The sequence below is a fragment of the Anolis carolinensis genome, chromosome 5, assembly GCF_035594765.1.
Source record: "Anolis carolinensis isolate JA03-04 chromosome 5, rAnoCar3.1.pri, whole genome shotgun sequence".
Taxonomy (NCBI): domain Eukaryota; kingdom Metazoa; phylum Chordata; class Lepidosauria; order Squamata; family Dactyloidae; genus Anolis; species Anolis carolinensis.
The window spans coordinates 182,817,020-182,838,958 of NC_085845.1; the positions used below are offsets into that span (position 1 = coordinate 182,817,020).

General features: G+C 39.2%; 1 protein-coding gene across 1 annotated transcript in view; it reads left to right on the plus strand.

Moving 5' to 3' along the window:
* dgki (diacylglycerol kinase iota) overlaps positions 1 to 21,939 on the plus strand; it is a 287,280-nt gene that overhangs the window by 134,765 nt on the left and 130,576 nt on the right. Inside the window, 7 exon segments of the mRNA XM_062983094.1 lie at positions 626 to 682; positions 1,420 to 1,485; positions 10,039 to 10,110; positions 10,834 to 10,950; positions 15,928 to 16,002; positions 16,875 to 16,970; positions 17,248 to 17,330. Of these exon segments, the coding sequence (XP_062839164.1) occupies positions 626 to 682; positions 1,420 to 1,485; positions 10,039 to 10,110; positions 10,834 to 10,950; positions 15,928 to 16,002; positions 16,875 to 16,970; positions 17,248 to 17,330 (566 nt within the window).

Here is a 21,939-nt window from a genome sequence, read left to right on the forward strand (position 1 = left end):
TCTCCCCTTTCAAGAATCATATTCTTTTCACACAGATAAATATATATGCTTTTAGGCAACATACTGGTTAGCAGTGTTTGAATTCTGAGCACATCTGAAAGCCAACTAGTTAGCTGATGGAAATGATTTGTGAACTATGTGAACGAGTAGTTCTTTTTTTTTTTTTAGCTCTAATGCTGATTTTCAGATGCATTGTTTTTATACTTCATAATCAAAGCCACAGTGGTGTAGTGTTTAATTGCTGGCCTACAACTGTGATGAACAGGGTTTGATTCCCTACTTGGCCATGGAAACTTACCTGGTGATTTTGGGCAAGTCATCCCTTGAAAGTTTCACCATGACTCAGAAATTACTTGAAGACACACAACAATAATAATAAAAACTTAGTAAAGTTACTTTTTGGAGCTGTAGGCAATATTTCCAGGTTTTCTTCACAATATTATGACTTATTAATAGTATCACAACAGGTTTAAATTTCTTTGTGGAGAATGGGATGCCTAATGATGAGCAAATGAGCTTTCGGAATTGTTGTTTTTGGTGCTTGGACTTTTGCTATGGGGATAGGACTCCAATTACTACTTCTTGACCTCCAGTTTTATTTATTTGTATGCTTTCTGCCTGTCAGATCAACTTCCGATGTAAGCCAACTTTCAGAGAAGGAAGTTCTAGATCTCCAAGAGAGGTGAGTGGTTTATGAATATTTGTTGAGTCTCTTATGGACATTTGTGTGTGATGTATAACAGCATAGTTGTGAATTAGAGGGATTTTTTTAAAAAAAATGCAGCTTTTTTCCTTCTCTAATGTCCTTTGCTCTTTACCAGTTATTAAATAGCTGGTTTGGAGATTTCTGCAGGCAACAGGTGAATTCTGTAGGAGGGGAAAGGAATTGGCAAAACTCCCCCTGAGTAGTATGTAGCTAAGAAAACTCAATGAAATATGTGGAGTTTCCATAACTCAACAGGTGACTTGAAGGGATGTGCACAGACACCTATGCATATTGGCCACATGGGCATGCTCGTCTCAAGTCCATGAAATAATGCACAAAGAAATATAGACTTCCTACAAAACAGACAAAACATCAGGTCATGAGTATACTAAAGCTATCAAATATTAGAAGAATTGGGAAGGCAAAATGGTTTTTAAAAAGTGATTTATTATTTGCAAGCCAAAATGTTAGTTCAGTCTACCATGACTTTATTTCTATTATAATATGCTGTATAGATCAAGTAAAACCATGCCTATCCATGGGGACTGCCTGTATACTTCAGAACAGCTGACTATCTTTACCTTTTTTTTATGACTGCCTTTCAGCAATTCCAAGGCATACGAGAAGTGATTTGGAATGCAAATGCTTAATGTTTTCTGTAGGTCTCTTTATGCCATTTAATTAATATTTTTTATCTTTGCTTGCCCCTGCAGAATTTTGTCAGACATCACTGGGTACACAGACGGCGGCAGGAGGGGAAATGTAAGCAATGTGGAAAGGTAAGACTAAGATCCTCTGCATTTGAAGTTTTAAATGTTTTCTACTTCATTTGACTCTTCTACTGACATCATATTAGTTCTCTTCAAGGATAAGACTACCCTTACCCCCAGTCCTATTTTATGTTATTCCATGAGTTTGCCCTATCCCATCTTTTAATTCTTCTGAAAGTTGATTTTATTGAACGCATGTGTTTTTTTTTTTGTGTGGTTTGAACACTGGATTATGACTCTGGAGACCAGGATTTGAATCTCCACTTGGCCATGAAATCCACTGGGTGACTTTGAGCAAGTCACACTCTCTCAGATAGTGGCAAACTTCTTCTCAATGAATCTTGCCAAGAAAACCCTGTGGTAGGTTCATTCTAGGGTCTGCTGCTGAATCTACTGCAATGCTACATTGGTATCCACATGGTCCAGGTGGACTAAGGAAGTCATTATACTGGCCGCTGGAATTGCCATGCATTGTGGTGAATCTGCTGGTACCCAACAGAAGAAACACATTGCCCCACACCCTACATTGCTCTCTGCCTCATCCCATGAGGAAAGCGTCTGTCACCTGGCTTCTCCCCTGTTGATCTCTATGTAAAATGGGAAGCCTCCCGTGATGCCACCATGGTGGCATATGCTGGTTTACCTTCCCTTTTGAGATGGAGCTTTCTGGAAGTCACTCTATGTCATGGATTGAGAACTGGCATGCTTCGTCACACAATGGAAAGTGAACTGATGTATGCCACCAAAATGTACCCCATCTTATGAAGTCATATGACTGCAGTGACCCTATTGGAAAGTTACCTCACACTCCGTGTTCCTGCCACTGTTCCTAACCATATACAGAGTTCCATTAGAGTTTCTTGCCACCACCTCATTCTGACATCAGCAGTGGGATCTTTGGAACTGGGAAAAAGGAAGGGCCATGATCCATCCATCTCCTTTCTCTGTGCTGTTGAATGCAAGGAAGAGTGATGACTCCACTATTCCATCCAGACAGCAAAGAGGTCCAGATCATAGAAGATCCCATTATCTCAAAGCTATGGGATACTCTGAAGTTTCTGGCAAACTATGCAGTATCCTCTGACTTTGCCCAAAGTGGGGCAAAGCTGGTTTAACCCTGTACGACCAATTCTCACTGGAAGTCAACAAATATTATCAGAACAGCCAGATGTGACTTCAAGGCGAGTCTTGGTTTTCTTGCCTGTGTAGACTCATCCTTAGATACACAAGAAAAAATCAATTTAGATAAGGCTCCATCTTTTAGCAGAACGAGGGAACTCATCTTCCAAGCAGCAAGTGCAATGATAGGAGATAACAGTAGTTTCTTCCATATTAGTGGCTATTTATCTCCCTTTAAGAACAGATGTTTCTAAGAGGACTAAACTAAACATCCCAAACTAGCCTGATGAGCTCTGGTAGGTCAGAGAATCTTATCCTATTACCAGTATGGAAGTAGGAATCCATTTGGCATTTCTATGGGAAATGGAAAGGCCTTTATTTTTTCCATGACTCATACAACTGAACCTGGCCAAGTTTTTGCCTCAGTGCTAGGAAAAGGCCAGTTTTAGTCTCTGGATCCAGAAGTCCTTTTGCCTAGTTCATTCCCCATTTTTTTTGGCGAAGGACACGTAGGAGCCAGCAACACAATAGCAAGACAGAGATGTACTTCATGGCCCAATCATTCCAAGTATGACACACTTCAAGATTACCAGTTATATCTATCTTAAGATTGGCAAATCTTAATAAAGCCTTCCTGCCTGAAAGCAGTTGAGTGACAAGATATTCAAAAACATTATTAATTCTACACTTTTCAAAACTGCTTACATGTCCATCTCATCTTTTAATATTCATTGTAGTGCCAGTTCTTAGTTTAGCAAATCTGAACAATCAATTTGCAAGAACGGCGGAGAAGAATAAGAGCTCAATTATCTCCAAGGAGAATCTTTTCCTCTCACGTCATCCAATCTACTCAGCCTATTTTGAATTATTACTTTTCTCTGAAGCTAGATAATTTTACAATCTCCCTCATTCTTCGCCTTCATCTGTCATTTTTTTAAAGGGAAAAAATCACGAACGTCTTATCTTTCAACATGAACCAATTAAATAGTTCATGTAGTTTTTGAAACTCGACCCTTCACTGGATCCCTGTAAAGAGTATTATATAATATACAGGTTTTTATTAATATAAGATGGGGTATGATGACTTCAGGTATAGAGGACTATTGGTAGAGGCATTTCTGAGAGTTTCTGTGCATGTGAGGTTCTGATTTCAAAAACCATTACACCAATTAAAGTCAGGACAACCAGAGAAAATGAAGTTTGTACATGCTCCAGGGAGCCAACAAAACTGCATTGGCGTCACTGTACCAAATTCCTACCATTTCTATTTTTCAAGGAGTAACCAAGAAAAATCTCAGCTTGTATGTCTTAGTTTGCAGATATGTAAGTATCAAATTTTCAGCAACAAATTAGGTGACTTACCTTTAATCTCTATACCAGGCATGGGCAAAATTCAGTTCTCTGGGTGTTTTGGACTTCAACTCCCACAATTCCTAACAGCTGGTAAGCTGGCTGGGATTTCTGGGAGTTGAATTTTGCCCATGATTGCTCTATATCATATCGATGCCATGAAAACAAATTGGAAAATAAAGTATCTGGAATTTTTGAAGGCTAACATTAGTGGTGAACAGATGATTGAATCTTTTCAGAAAATCTCATATTTATGACAGCATTCAATATATGTTAGTAGTTCCACACGTTTTACTGTATTGCCATATCAATATTACTGACAGACAACATTGCTTTCATTCTGCTGCTCAGAACTGTGGACTTTTCGATCCCTGAGAGTGCATCTATACTATACCGTAGAATCAATGTCATTTGACACAGATTTAACTGCCCTAGCTTAGTGCTATGGAATCATGGGGGCTGTAGTTTTTTTTTTAATCTTTAGCCTTCTCTACCAAAGAGTGCTGGAACCTCTCCTAATTACAAATCCCAGGATCTCATAACATGGAAGTTAAAGTGGTGTCAAACTAGATTAATTCTGTAGTGTAGCTGCATCCATGGCACAAAGAACCCAGGGGACATGCTGGCCGGTTCAAAGCCTGGCCCTAATTCCTAGACTCTTCTGTAATACTTTCTGCTCCAAGAACAGTGTTAAAGAGGAGGAAGTACTTGTGAGAAAAGCATATGCAATAGAGTCAGGGGCTATATAGTATACATTAATGGCCCTGGTTCCAGCTGAAATACCAGAGCTTGGAAAATATATTTGGGGAGGGGATTGCATTGAAACACCCTAAACTCACATGGGCCCACAATAGACTTCTGTTGCAACTGAATTTTAGTGATGTGGTAGCAGAAGTGGGAAAACCACGATTTACTTTTAAAATAAAACACATGCTCTGCATATGTGGCCAGACCACACCTGGAACACTGTGTCCAGTTCTGGGCACCGCAATTTAAGGGAGATGTTGACAAGTTGGAATGTGTCCAGAAGAGGGTGACTGAAATGATCAAGGGTCTGGAGAACAAGCCCTATGAGGAGCGGCTTAAAGAACTGGGCATATTTACCCTGCAGAAGAGAAAGCTGAGAGGAGACATGATAGCCATGTATACATATGTGAGTAGAAGTCATGGGGAGGAGGGAGCAAGCTTATTTTCTACTGCCTTGGAGACTAGGACACAGAATAATTGCTTTAGACTACAGGAAAGGAGACTCCACCTGAACATTAGGAAGAACTTCCTCACTGTGAGAGCTGCCCTGGAGTGTGGTGGAGACTCCTTATTTGGAGGCTTTTAAGCAGAGACCAGATGGCCATCTGCCAGGGGTGCTTTGAATGTGATTTTCCTGCTTTTTGGCGATTTTCCTGCTTTTTGGCAGGGGGTTGGACTGTATGGCCCACGGGGTCTCTTCCAACTCTATGATTCTATATGCCTATTATACAATGTAAATATGCCTTTCTCTTTCCATCAGCATGGGCATCATGTTTTTCCTCCCCTTGCTTTATTTGCTGGTTTCTCCATGGAGATTACACCATGGTCTGTCGGAATAGCTGGTTACTTCTATAGGTACATCCTGTATCTGTAGAAGCTGGTTGGTAGGTAGGGGAGCTGTCAATATATAACCCAGCAAGTCATGCTTTGGTTATTACTATAGACTGTGTATTTTCTCAGGTATAATTTGATACAGCCAGAAGGATTCACCTCTTTAGAATATAAAGAATCAAAGATACCATAATAATAATAATAATAATAATAATAATAATAATAATAATAATAATAATAACAACTTTGGGAAAATAATAAAAACTACAACAAAAACGCTGGGTGGATAAAGGAGTTTGAAGGAAAATTCTCACAGAACAAAATGGAACAGATGGAAATAACAACTGAAATGATCAGCAAACGAGTGCAAAAAGTCAAGAACTGGACATCGCCTGGTAGTGATCAACTTCATGGATTTTGGCTCAAACATCTGATTAGTTTACATGGAAAAATGGCCCAACAATTCAATGAGATGCTGCAGAAAGGAAGTATCAGTGAATGGCTAACAACTGGAAGAACATACCTGATACAAAAGGATCCAACAAAAGGAGCAGCACCAGGAAACTACAGGCCAATAACATGTCTGCCCACTATGTTTAAACTACTGACTGGCATCATAGCTGACAAAATTCAAGACTATCTTGAAGAAAAAAAACATCTTGCCAGATGAACAGAAAGGCAACAAACGGAAAAGCAGGGGCACAAAAGACCAGTTATTGATTGACAAAATGATTCTGGAGAACTGTAAGAGCCAAAAAGCTAATCTTCACATGACGTGGATTGACTACAAAAAGGCCTTTGACTCACTCCCACACAGCTGGATCATCAAGTGCTTGGACGCCATCGGGATTTGTAAAACCGTTGGCACCTTCATTGAAAACATGATGGAGCACTGGAAAACTGAACTGTTTGTTGGAAATGAAAGCTATGGACTTGTCAACATCAGGAGAGGAATTTTCCAGGGAGACTCATTGTCCCCTCTGCTTTTCATTATCGCCATGATCCCTCTGTCAACAATCTTACAAAAAACAAATCTCGGCTATCAAACATCTAAGAATTCTCACAAAATTTCACATTTGATGTACATGGATGACCTGAAGCTATATGGGAAAACGGAAACTGAAATCCAGTCTCTGACCAACACTGTCCGAATTTTTAGCACTGATATCAACATGGAGTTTGGTTTGGACAAATGTTCGACAGTGGCATTGAAGAAGGGAAAAATCATTGAAAGCGAGGGCATAAATATGCCCAATGACCAAACAATAAAGTGTCACCAGCCAGAGGCCTATAAATATCTGGGCATACTACAGCTGGACAACATCAAGCATGAACATGTGAAAACTGTGGTCAGCAAAGAATACACACAAAGGGTCAGAAAAATTCTCAAAAGCAAGCTCAATGGAGGCAACACCATCAAGGCCATAAACACCTGGGCAATACCTGTCATAAGATATACTGCTGGCATTATAAATTGGACACAGGTGGAACTGGACAATTTGGACAAAAAAAAACAAGAAAACTCATGACCATTCATCATTCCCTGCACCCTCGCAGTGATGTTGACCGGCTATATCTGCCTAGAAGATCAGGGGGCAGAGGACTCTTACAAGTAAAACAAGCAGTCAAAGAAGAAGAACATGCCCTGGCAGAATATGTCAAGCAAAGTGAAGAACCTGCTTTGATTGAAGTCAAAAATCAGAAACTCCTCAAAACACAGCAGACAAAAAACCAGTACAAGAAAACCGCACTACAAACTAGAGCTGACAGCTGGCACAACAAAACACTGCATGGAAAGTTCCTTGACAAAATTGAAGGAAAAGCTGATAAGGAGAAGACCTGGCTCTGGCTCACGAATGGGACCCTGAAGAAGGAGACAGAAGGCCTGATCCTTGCAGCCCAGGAGCAAGCCATCAGAACAAATGCAATTAAGGCCAAGATTGAAAAATCAGCTGATGACCCAAAATGCAGACTGTGCAAGGAAACCGACGAAACCATTGATCATATTCTCAGCTGCTGTAAGAAAATCGCACAGACAGACTACAAACAGAGGCACAACTATATGGCCCAAATGATTCATTGGAACTTATGCCTCAAGTACCACCTCCCAGCAGCAAAGAACTGGTGGGATCACAAACCTGCAAAAGTATTGGAAAATGAGCACGCAAAGATACTGTGGGACTTCCGAATCCAGACTGACAAAGTTCTGGAACACAACACACCAGACATCACAGTTGTGGAAAAGAACAAGGTTTGGATCATTGATGTTGCCATCCCAGGTGACAGTCGCATAGATGAAAAACAGGAAAAACTCAGCTGCTATCAGGACCTCAAGATTGAACTTCAAAGACTCTGGCAGAAACCAGTGCAGGTGGTCCCGGTGGTGATGGGCACACTGGGTGCCGTGCCAAAAGATCTCAGCCGGCATTTGGAAACAATAGACATTGACAAAATCACCATCTGCCAACTGCAAAAGGCCACCCTATTGGGATCTGCACACATCATCAGAAAATACATCGCACAGTCCTAGACACTTGGGAAGTGTTCGACTTGTGGTTTTGCGAAACGAAATCCAGCATATCTATCTTGTTTGCTGTGCCATACAACGTCGTTGTGTTGATGATAATAATAATAATAATAATAATAATAATAATGATGATGATGATGATGATGATGATGATGATGATGATGATGAAGAGACCTCATACATCAGGACAGTCTTCTCCACAGCCAATGTTCCTCTTTACTGCTTTTCATCCCTTCAACTTCTTTCTTTGATGAAATATGAAATAGCAGCCTGATGAAAGCAATGAAAAAGATTTTCAACTGCCTATAAAACTGGAAGCTTTCAGTGTTGTCAAAAGGTCATCAGTCACATCTGTGGCTGTAATTGGAATAGCTGAATATTTTAATAGACATGAATAATACGGACTTGATTAATGTCCATGGAGCTGCCAGACAAACTTGTTAGGGGTTAATATTATGACATGATTCAGGCTAAGAATGAATTACCATTAACCTTGTCTACTTGGATTCATTTTATATTCTTCTTCCTTTTAATGTTTCACTGACTAATGCTCAGAAGAAAAGAAGACATGGGATTATATTGGTGTGTGTGTATCCAATATAGTACGACCTCATATCTATGGAGGATACATTCCCAGATTTCACATGGATATGTGAAACTGAATGTTAGTGAACCCTATTGAAATGAAGTATTTCTGGCCCAGGGATAGCATCAAGTTGCACATGAGAACCTAGAAAATGCCTAGTAAGGATACGTTTTCTCAGTCATAGATAAATGAAGTTGTTGGTACTGGTCCTATAGGTATGATAATGGCAACAATAAGCACAATAATTTTATTTGGACCGAAATTAATGCTTTTTTTGCCCTCTTTGATCCACAAGCTATTGTTATATAGCCCTTGTTGTGTATATCAAAAATTAATCAAAATTGGTTTTAAAGACAAATTAAAAATAATTCAGTTTCAAATATGGGAAAATAAAAGGTTTTTGTATGGGAGACAATTCAAGCTATAACATTACATCTTAAAGTATTTATCGCTTGGAAAAGTTATTTTTGGACTATAACACTCAGAATCTCCCAACCACCACATTCAATGCCTAGGATAATTGGGGGATTCTGAGAATTGTAGTAAAAAAGAGAAAGAGGACTATTTCCAATCTCTTTACTACTTTCTCCAAGTATAACCAGGATCTCTTTAGATGTTCTTGAGAGATCCACCCTCATAATAATAATAATAATAATAATAATAATAATAATAATAATAATAATAATAATAATAATAATAATAACAACAACTTTATTCTTATACCCCACCCCATCTCCCCGAAGGGACTCGGGGCGGCTTACATGGGGCCATGCCCGGACACAACAGTATAAAATCAGAGCAAAAACAACAAAGCAAATCAACCAACAATAAAACATCAACATTGATAAAAACAGTCATAAAAGGTCAATATACAAAATAAAATGTTAAAATCATGAGTTGGATCCAAAGATCTGGGCCAAGGTGCAAAAAATGTCGAGTCATCAGGGAGGGGTAATTACCCAGCTGGCGTAGTCATTAAAGTGCTAAGTGTAATACTGAGAAGGCCCTTCCACACAACTGTATAAAATCCACATTGAACTGGATTATATGGCAGTGTGACTCAGATAATCCAGTTCAAAGCAAATATTGTGGATTTTGTGCCTTGATATTCTGGGTTATATGGCTGTGTGGAAGGGCCCTTAGTATCCTTCAAAATCTAATGTCTACTAATTTTATGTCTTCACACTTTGAATTAAAGAAATGAAAAATAGAACTAATGCTTCTTATATCTCCATAACTGCCATTTATGATATTTAATTCATTTTATTATAACTTGATTAATCTGAAGAGTATCATCCTAGACAAATCAAACGAACAGCTTGAGACACTTTATACACTTTGAAGTGAGGTTGGATGGATGCTGTTATTAATAGATAGATTTGAACTCTTCTTGTTATTTCAGGGTTTTCAGCAAAAATTCTCCTTTCACAGTAAAGAGATCGTGGCCATCAGCTGTTCATGGTGCAAGCAAGCGGTAGGTAATTTTTGCCCAAGGTTAGCCTACAAATATCAACAAATATCAATAGTTCTGCTATGAAGCTGCTGGCTACTTTCTTTCTTATGACAAATGTCCTTTTAAAGGTAACAAAAATCGTTACTTATTGTGCAAGAAATAATGAAATTCCTAGTCACAATGCAAATGTAATATTGCCAGTCATAATTAAAGCTAACAAGTATTAATTGTAATGTGGAACATCCAAGCAATTATGGTGACTTCATGATGAAAACATGAATTTCAGAGACCTTGTTCTACTTCTCTGTCATATGGGACATGGTCTTTGGAACATAACTAGCAAAAAGATCAAAGAAAAATATGTTTGCATCTTGACATGGAAGAATATATTAGAAAGGGTGTTTGGCTGAGATGCATAGGGAGAACACTCTGTACTTCTCCCCCAACACTATTGTGATTCAGAAACTAAGTTGAATTGGTGGCTGGTTCAAAACAGCAATGTTCTGGCCTGGCCTCAAATTTCAGAGAGCATGTACATGAGACCTACCTGTCTTTTGTATGTAGAGTCACATTCCCATTGGATAAAAATGAGGGCTCTCCTTGACCTGAAGATGCAACAAAGTGACAGCATGACTGAACACTTATACTTACATCTATCTTGTCTTTCCCTGCCCTCTTTCCCTAATCTTCACATTTATCTTCTGGAACTCTTCATCTTATGGATGTCTCTTGCTTGGCTTCAAGTTTCACAATAAAGTCACCTGCTTCATGCTGCAGCACATTGAGGAGCCATGTTCCCTTGGGGCTCATGCGGCTGTTATTGTACCCCCCACCTGGATCATTAAGGTGAAGAAACCTCAGGTAACTGCATGCCAATGTCTGTATTTGACACTGTGGGTCACCTTGCTTGGCTTAAACACCTTCAGTAAGGCATGTCTCACTCTACTTCGTCCACAAACCCTTCAGCAATTCCACTCATAATTGTTATAAGAAACCATCATTTTGCATTTTTGGTTTCTTTTAAAAAGGAGAGGGACTGTGGTAGGACTCATGTTTTGCATGCAAAAGGTCCATGGTTCAATCCCTCATATCTTCATCTCTTGCAAGAAAAGAAAGAAGTCTCCCTGTAGCCCTGGAGCCACTGACAATCAGTGTTGACCACACTGAGCTAGATGGATCAAATTGCCTGATGTAAGGCACCTGTGGAAGGTATATGGCCAATTTTTGCTCCTGCTATGCCAAAATGGGTTGTACTGCACACCACAACCTAAGTTTCTATTTCTGGACAGTTTTTAAAGGTGTTGTGTTTTAACTACCTGTGGCAATTTTCACTTAGTTTATCATTTTTAATACACAACAACTTCCTACTTTCCTATGATTCTTTCACAGTATTATTTGAGATTGTTGGAATATCAGAAGGCTAAGTGCCACATGGTTGTGATTTGCCATCTGGAGACCTTCATATCAGTGGGCCATTCAAAACCACACAGAGTTTTATTTCAAACATTAAAAGAACTTTAAAGGGACTATCCAAAATTCTGAACCTCCTCTGCTGATAAGGTTCAGCACCTTAAATAGCTTTTTTACAAGTCAAATTAAAACTCAGAGCAGATTCACCATATTACTGACATAAAAGTTATCAGGTAAGAAGTAATCATGTGATTCTTTCTTTCCTTTTATCTATAGAGAAATGATGTGAATATAGTTGATGAAAGTTTGGAAAGACTAGTAACATATTCTTACAAACTAATGATCCTGTCTATATTTTTCATTCTTGAGAAACATTCCCCTTTTTGAGTCTTTAATATCACTCTTTAAACCAGTTAGGATCTGTATTCCAGATATATGTGTAGGTGTGGCCAAAACTAGATGGCCTACAGTCATATTTGCATTTTAATTGTAAATGTTGGGCAGGATTTTTTTTTTTACAACGTAGATAGAGTGCAGATCTGGGATTGCCATGAATGTAGGCTGAGTTTGGAAATGTTCATTTCGAAACTACAAAAGCCACAATCCCTCATCTGCTAAACCCTGATTTGAATTTTTCCTTAACTTTGCTTTTAAAATTCTGGATCAGTTGGTAGCCTCTTGAGCTCCTTAATCTTCTTCCACTGATCTCGTCATTAAGTCTCCTCTGATACCTGTTAGACTAAATAAGATGCTCACTTGGTTTCAAAGTAGGAATGGGCTTATGTGCTAAATATTTCACCTACTATTTACCCAATATATAATCACAGAAACAGTTTCTGTGAACTGCAATTAATATTTTAAGAAATCATAACAGAAAAATATGGAGATGGGAACACTTTCAGATGTGTCACTGTGTTTACAAAACTCACACAAAGAAGATGCAATCATGTTCTGGCAGACTTTGCATGTTAAAAATTTCAGGGACTCAGACCCAAGAAAGGAGGGAATTTTATTCAAAAAGAGAGTAGAAAACTGATTTTAAAAAACCATTTAACAGATAGATTTCAGGTAGTTTGGCGAATGAACAAAGAATCTCTGTGCTCCATTTTCTTCTGGGTTGTCAACTCACTTGTTACAGCTTTAAAGGAATCTGATCAGATAGAATTTAATTTTAAGTGTCATTCAGTTTGTCTGGTGTATGGAGCAACAATGCCCCTGGCAAGGTTTACATGCCTTAGAAAAGCAAAACATTCGCTTTTATCTGAATTTCTGAACATTATTTACAATGTCTTATAATTCATTATATGTCTCTGAAATATTTAGGTTGTAGTCTAAAATACACTTAGTGTTTAGTAAGCTCCATTGAATATTATGAGGCTTGTTTCTAAGCAAATACACAAAGATTTATTTTTTAAAAGCTAACATGCTGGCATTGCTGTTTTAGAAAAATAACAAGTTAGCTATTACTTGTTGATATACATCTAATATACCACAAGCATGTTACATTTTAGAGAGATGTGCATGGATATTTGCAAATTTTCTCAGCCCTGGCTGCTTTGAGTTTTTAACACATGCTCAAGAGTAGAAAGATCAATACTTTGTGCAAAAAGGTTACATGTTGTGCAAAAAGTCTTTGCACAAAAATGAACAAAAATATGTTTCCTTCAAAAGAGAAACTGATAGCAAGCCATCTTCAATGCACCATTATCTTAGGTCCCTTCCACCCAGCTGAATAAAATCCCACGTTTTCTGCTTTGAACTGGGATATATGGCAGTGTGGACTTAGATAACCTAGTTCAAAGCAGATATTGTGGGTTATTTTGCCTTGATATTCTGGGTTATATCGCTGTGTGGAAGGGCACTTGGTACACTGCCACATCTCATCCAAAGAAATATGTTGAGAACAATTAATGGTTCTTCTGGCATCGTGGCTGCTGTTGCCTATCAACACTGGCCATGGAAATGTCGGTACTGGGTTAAAGGCAGCTGCAGAATAAGACTTGTTTTGAAGCTGATTTATAAGTTCTTACTAGTTCATTTGGGTGATGCGAAGCCAATTGCTACTGTTGGCTGATTGGTATTCCTGCAGAGCCTTGGAATAGTTCATTGGCTATGGAGAGTGCCAATTGTAGCCCTAGAGCCCAGTGCTTGACTGGAGGCTTTGGGGATTGTCCTCTCCAACAGGTGCCTTCTCCAAGGTCTGCTAATGGTTGATCATGTGATGCAGTAATGCACTGATTTGTGGTTCCTAGTTTTAGCCATAGTGACTTTGGGTACAAAAGAAATGGAAGCTGGACGTCTTCAAAACAGTATGGGCATATTTTAACAGGCAAGTGGTTGTATATACTTCACATTTTATAATCTTTAGCTGTACAAATTAATGCACTTCTCATGGGCACAATGAACGTAGCTGCAAAGAACCAAAATGGAGACAGAATCAGTGTTTTAGGAGGCCCATCTATGGGCACCTTAACCCATTGGTCGTCCAGAGTATTGCTATTTCATACTGTCCACATATTCAGTGGATGTTTTTACATGCTTTGCTCCTGAATTGCAACAGTGGTGAGAGCAGAGTTCAGACCATCCAGACACTTACCTTTGCTGTTGTTTGTCACGGTGGCAGCATCCACAGAGTGCTGGAAAGCTCATGGCTGTCACTGAGCTTTTTGTTGATATTAGCAAAGTTGGCTGGCATGATCTGCATAAAAAGAGAGGAGAAAGGGGGGGGGGGCTCGATCCCTGACTTACTAATGCAATCTTTGCTAACATGGGGTAACATTGAGTTAACTGGTTTTACCCTGTGCTACAGGTTGGAAGCTCCTGAACATCATATGCACCTCCAGGGATGACTTCTGGCCTGATTGGGGTTTCTGGGCTATGTAGAGGAGTCCTAGTATTTGCATTAGATATAACAAAAAGACAGTCATATAGCCTATTCAGGAATCTTTTTCTAGACATGCAGGAATAATTTTTAGGGAAGTAGAAGTAACCTTTCTTTGAAGTTGCATACCCTAAGAGCGCCTTTAGCTATGCATTGCTTTTAGTCTTTTTTCCCTTCTTGAAGATAGGGACCACATTTGTCCTCCTCCAATCTGCTGGGACTTCTCCCGTTCTCCAAGAACTCTCGAAGATAATTGCCAGTGGTTCTGAAATAACTTCCGCTAATTCCTTCCTATTTACTGCATTTCTATATTTATTTATTTATTTATTTACAATATTTATATTCCGCCCTTCTCACCCCGAAGGGGACTCAGGGCGGATCACATTACACATATAAGGCAAACATTCAATGCCTTAACATAGAACAAAGACAGAGACAAACGCAGGCTCTGAGCTGGCCTCGAACTCATGACTTCTTGGTCAGAGTGATTTGCTGCAGCTGGCTGCAGCTGACTGCTCACCAGCCTGTGCCACAGCCCGTGCCACTGCTGTGCCACTGCTCTCTCTCACCCCGAGGGGCACTCAGAACAGTGTCCAACAATTCCATAATATTATGGGAGGAGGGATTAGTCAGAGATGGCATGAAAGCAGAATTGAAACTGTGGGATGTGTTGACTGTGATTCCATTTGTAGTTGTTCATCAGTGAGGATTAGAATAGTTCAGGATCCCTAGTTGTCTGCATGGTCCATCTTTAACCCACATCATAGGGTTGTTGTGAAGATTCAGAGGAAATGATCCATGTGTTCTAAAATGGAAGAAAGGTGGGATAAGAATATAAACAGTTACAAAGCATGTGGTTTACATTCATAAAGTTCAGGTTAGAGCCCTGATTACCACACACACGTGCTACATTTTAGGTGTATTCTTATGATGATAATGTGTGAATAGACTGTGAAGAATTTATAATAATTGACAACTTTGTGTTTTGAAAGTCATGGGTGAGTTGGTATGCTAACTAACATTGAAGGAATGGTAGCATGCACATCTTTGACTCATGCCTTGAACTGAAAAAGAAACTCAAACAAGTCCCATGAAGCATAGCTCGTTTTATCTTGTTCTCCTTAACCCTTTTGTATAGGTGGTCTCCACATCAGGAGACGGACCTGATTGGGCAGGAGACTGGAGTCCCGGAAGGAAAACGGGCGTCTCCTACCTGAATTGGGAGGGTTGGCAGGTACAACATGTGCTGTTATGTGAGTCTATGGGAGCATCTAGTTTTCTTCTCCCTCACAGCATTGGAAAGTTCCAAGTTCTGAAAGTCCCCGTCTGGTCTCAGTGTGTGGCTTTCTCCATAACCGGTGGTGTAAAAGTGTAAAGCATGCAACGCATGTCTTTTCAACTCACGCATGTGTGCCAGATGGTGTATCATTCTCCAGAGGTACTGTCACAGTCACAGAGGTGTTTCTTAATAGAAATAACTTGTATTGGAGTTTGTTCTTCTTAAATACTCTTCCCCTTCCCTTCTTTATACCTTTTTATAAATACAGAATTCGCTGAAAAATTCAACTAGGAGGAAGAAGAGGACGTCTTTTAAAAGGAAAGCCAGCAAAAGAGGCAATGAGGTAAAACTTCAAAAACTACAACTAGCAATACTAATGCTGTCAAGTTAGTTTACATTAACCAAGCAGCCGTTTATATAAATATTTCAACAGCATCTGTGTGTGCATTGCTACTATTAATTTACAAAGAGAGAAAATGGTCATTGTGTTATCAAAACAAAAGTAAATATGAAAACAAACAAACAAAAACAGTCTAGGCCTGTCCCAGAGTACACTAAGTTCCAGTAATCCTTAGGGGACCCCTGCAGTAACAGAGATGAGCCCACATGTTTCATTCTCCTCTGAAAATGGATCTCGTTCAATGCAGAGGAAGCCTGTGATTCTGGGATTAACAATAAACATTTCCAAAATTACGATCTGTCAGCTGTAAAAGGCCATCTTACTGGGCTCTGCACGCATCATCCAAAAATACATCACACAGTCCTAAACACTTGGGAAGTGTTCGACTTGTGATTTTGTGATACGAAATCCAGCATATATTTCTCGTTTGCTGTGTCATACTATGTCTTAGTGTCAATAATAATAATAATAATAATAATAATAATAATAATAATAATAATAATAATAACAACTTTATTTGTAGACTGCCTTATCTCCCCAAAGGGTCTCAGAGTGGTGAATCCATTTTTCAGTTTTAAAAACAGCTCCTCTACAGCTTTTCTGGGTTGTGCAGAAGCATTCCAGGTGCTGAACCCTATTCTGAATATTTTCTGGATAATTTTATATTATAGCCAATGATTTTGCATTGAAATTAATGTGGATTTTCTGCCCCTCATTTCCACAGGTAGCATCTGCCTCTGGCTAAATGGTAAGCAATTAGAGCCTAATTAGAGTGGCTTCTATTAATTTATTTTTTCTCTTTTTTCTTCCTCCAGGAGAACAAAGGGCGGCCTTTTGTTATAAAGCCCATTTCCTCTCCTCTCATGAAACCACTACTTGTATTTGTGAATCCAAAAAGTGGAGGGAATCAGGTAAACAGGAGACAGTGAATGCCTTGACAGATTTTCTGTGTATTTATTTCAAAAGAATGGATCTAGAACCAAATGATTTCAGGAAAAGAAGCAGCACTTATGATGGCTGGTTCGATTGGAATAGGTTTAGTTGGAGTGGATTATTTATAATGTCTTCTACTAGCTTGAATTAAGAATTCCTTTTGCATATAAAAAAGCTCATTTATATTCCTTGTAAGACAGCAGTTCAAAATTGTACTTTGGAGAAATTAGCAGTTCTCTTTTTCTCTCTTTAAAGGGCACTAAGGTTCTCCAGATGTTCATGTGGTACTTGAATCCACGGCAGGTCTTTGACCTCTCTCAGGAAGGACCCAAAGATGCGTAAGTTCTGAGGTGTTTGATACAGTCAACTGTTCATCACTATTTTCATATGGGAACAACTTTAATGAGTACCTGAGGCACTCATTACAGATAAAAACTGGCACCGTTGCTTGTTTCATAAGGCACAATTTATTGTCTTTAGTATATGGGTGGGCAACTTGGCTTTCCAGAGGTTGTTGCACTGCAGCTCTCACCATGCTCCTTTTTATTGGCTGGGGTTGTAGAATTCCAACCGTATATCTTGGACATTCAGGTGCAGTTATGATTTGAGTTGGTGACACATCCCAATCTCTCTGGTTCCTTCAGATATTACTGAGCTCTAACTTTTATTATTCTTAGCCTTTGTGGTCAGTGGCCTGGAATTATGGGAAATGTGGATCCACAGTATCTGGAGGGTCACAGGTTCTGCACTGCTTACCTAAAGATTGTACTACTTGTGTCATGGAATTCACATGCATGGTTTTTGCGATCATCCATGGGATTTTGGAGAGTGCACAGTGATAGTGTGTTTTAGCTCATTCCAGAAGCAGCTGACAGTGCTGGAATTGCCAACCAGGGAATCAAACTTCTGTTTTCATGGCAGCTCCGGGTTTAAAGCAGCTTTGCCACTCCTGCTCCAGGTTGCATGGGAGCTATCCTGGTGACAAACCTTTGTTGGGAATAGAGTTTAGCACTTGAGTAACTTGTAGCCATTATGGTATAGTGGTTTAAATGTCAGCCTTGGTCTCTTTTGAGACTTGGATTTGAATCCTTGCTCAGCCATGGAAGACAACTGCATGATCTTGAGCAAGTTGCAGTTTCTCAGCCTTAGAGTCAGACAATTTGACATTTCTTTTAAATCAACTTTGCCAGGGAAATCTTACAATTGAATCACCATAGATCAAAATAGACCCAAAGGCACATGACAACACTTTGATAGCTGCTGTACAACCCAAAGCAGCTGCGGCAGGCCTGTCTCTAAATTAATGGTATGTTCTCTGACTCATAATGTTGGAGTCACCAGCTGCCTTTGGCTCATTCTCTCCATGGTAAAATACCTGCAAAACAACAACAACAACAACAACAACAACAACAACAACAACACAGCCCTTTGATTCTGCTTTTCAAGGGAGAAGCTTCTTTTGGTGCCAGTGGTGGAGGCTTTCCTTGAAATGCAAAAGCAAACACCAGATTCAGAGATATTTTTATTGCCAAGACTATAGCAGAGGGAGAAGGTTAAACTCTCCTTCTACACTCTCTATGGCCCCAATATTGCACGGCTTCTATGTAGCTATTTGAGAGCTTGAATTCTTAGACCTTCTTCTTATCCCAAACAGCCCTGAGCTTATTTTCCAGTGCCACAAGATGGTGCTCTTGTACTGTTGCTAGATTGCCTCTTAAGCATACCGAACAACATCAGTTGTTGACTATTCTGTACTTTGTTTAAAAATGCATGAACGAAAGTGACAAGGAAGATTGGCATTGCCAAGGCAATAATTGGCAGATGTCCTTCCAAGCTTCATAAAGTAATACAAACTTTTAAAAGTATTATAGCTTATTCTGCAGCTTATTTATGAAATAACATGAGGAATAGTTTGTTTTTATAGTTTATTGATAGACTCTCCTTTAAAAAGAAAGACCTATCAGACAATATTGTACAGTTTGCTGAAATGAAACAAGAACCCTGTTACCATTCCCTGGGGTTTTATTATTGCTAGGTTGGTAGCCACTAGGAGGCAGGTAGGGTCTATCTTCTTCACAGTTATAAATCATGTTTGAAGATCCTATCTATTTTTGAATTACCAAAGTAATATTGGAACCTGTTAGCACAAGTGCAATGTCTCTGAGATACCTAGTAATTCAGGCAAGAAATTGTGTTTGTGATCCCACAAAAATACCAATCGGCACAATTTCTTTGTGGATTTTGTAAATACAGTAGAGTCTCACTTATCCAAGCCTCACTTATCCAAGTTTCTGGATTATCCAAGCCATTTTTGTAGTCAGTGTTTTCAATATATCGTGATATTTTGGTGCTAAATTCGTAAATACAGTAATTACAACATAACGTTACTGCGTATTGAACTGCTTTTTCTGTCAAATTTGTTGTAAAACATGATGTTTTGGTGCTTAATTTGTAAAATCATAACCTAATTTGATGTTTAATAGGCTTTTCCTTAATCCCTCCTTATTATCCAAGATATTCGCTTATCCAAGCTTCTGCCTACCCGTTTAGCTTGGATAAGTGAGACTCTACTGTACATGCCTTTACCTTGGTTAATGCCAAAACACTGTTTTAATGAAAAGGATGGTCAAGGGTCAAGCTATATAGCAAAATAAATATAGACGCTGATCATCCTCTGTGTACAGAATCAGGTGCTACATCCAGTGATGTGGGGATGCATTTTGCAGTGCAGGCCTTCATCACGAAGACTCTGTTGTGACACCCTCAGGGAGAGTCCAAAATACAGGTGCCCATGCTTGTCTTTTAACTAATTCGAATTTCTGTCTCTTTTCATTTCTATCAGGAGCAGGTCTTTTGAGCAGATCTTGCCCACTCAACATCAAGCCACCCCCCAAATTCTTTAGATTACACTATGTAAAAATAAATAAATTGAGGGTTCCTCAGAAAACAGAAAATTTCTGTTCCTGGTTTGAAAGTGTTATTTTCTGTTTAATTGTGTGATACTTACTTTGAAAGTAGTTGTTATATTCCAGAAATTTTGTTTTTGTGACTGCTACAAATTGAGTTGAATTGGTTGATATAATATGGACCTCTTCATACGGATACCTTCCCACTGTGTTACCCGCTCGCCCTCCCTCCTTTCCACATCACATGGGAGCATCAGGGCAAGGAGTGTTGGCACCCTATCCCTTCTCCCATTAGATACAGGAAAGTGTGGCACTGTGCATTGCCGCATCAGACAGGGGAAAGGCCAAAAACTACGGGTAGTTCAGTCGAAGCTACTCAAAAGTTGATTCTTACCATGGTTGATGAGGAAGCTTTTTGCAATGTTTCCTTGCCACTTCAGCTATCAATGCAGTGGGGCCACAGCCTTCATGTGATGGTGTTAGACTGTATCTGTCCCTGAAGAGGAGCCCCAGCATTGTAACAGGCCAAAAGCCCCTTGTGTGATGAGGTGGTATGAGATATTCATTGAAAACTATAGCAAAATGTGCTATTACAAACTTTTCTCATGTTTTAACGAAAGAACCAATTAAGATATTTATAACCAAGGAACAAAAATCGCGTTACATAGTGTTATATAACAATGGCTTCACTACTCTTCTGTCTTTGTCCAGTGATTTTACTGAAGATCAATAGCACATATCATTTGTGCTTAGTGCTCACTGCTGGGTTATGTCACGTGCAAGAGTTCCTTGTTCATTGGTTGTAATATAAGCAGCAGTTTATTTATTGATTACAAGCTGAATAATAAACTGTCTTAAATCATACTTTTCAAACCTACTTATTTAATAATAGTAATAATGATAATAATAATAATCATTTTATTTCTTACCCGCTTCTCTTTGTGGCCCAAGGTGGGTTACGGAATAATTAAAACACATAAACATTGTTAAAATACCACAAATACACACATTAAAATGTATTTCTATAAAATATGCATATTAAAATGTATTTCTATAAAGGTAAAGATAAAGGTTTTCCCCTGACATTAAGTCTAGTCGTATACGACTCTGGGGGTTGTGCTCATCTTCATTTCTAAGTCAAAGAGCCAGCATTGTCCATATACATCTCCAAGGTCATGTGGCCGGCATGACTGCATGGAGCGCTGATACCTTCCCGCCGGAGTGGTACCTATTGATCTACTCACATTTGTATGTTTTCAATACTGCTAGGTTGGCAGAAACTGGGGCTAACAATGGGAGTTTATCCCACTCCCCAGATTTGAACCGCCAACCTTTTGCTCAGCAAGTTCAGCATTGTAACACTCCTAAGCGGCTTGAACACTGGGAACCAACACAGCAGCCAATAACAATATAATATCTTTATTAAAGCAATAAAAGTTCCAAATGAAAATAAGCAGTTATATAGAAGTAGCAATTGACCTTCCAGAAAAGATCAATTTTAGTCCAATAATATAAAGTCTTATGTCTGATATTAGAGTTCAACATCCAGTAACCGAAACACACTCAAACTCCACCTGAGTTTTGAGTGGGGAAATAAGCAGAGCAGGAAGAGTCCTTTAAAAGTAATGATCCAAACAGGGTTTCAAGGCAAGGCAAGTTGTAAGTTCAGGACCTGAAACGCAGTCCCTTCAAGGCAGGAAGGTAAACCAACACCCGGTCTACGCACCATCAGGCCGCTTGGAAATCAGGAACGAGAGACGACGCTACTTCTTAGTCCAAAGTTAAGTTGCCATCACACAGAAGATTCTCTGCGCACAACTTTTATTGAAGTTCATAGCTCCCCCGAACCAGGTGTTAAACTCCTCAAAACTTCCCAAGAGAACTGGACCTCCAAAACATCATGCCAGGTGCCTGCCTCCCTAATTCTTCCCAAGAGAACTGGGATCAGCCACAATTGCCTTGCTCTGCTAATCTGACACGTCTCCTTACAGATTGCCTTAGAGAATGGTCTGTTTTCAGAAAAGCCCTTCTATCGAACGGT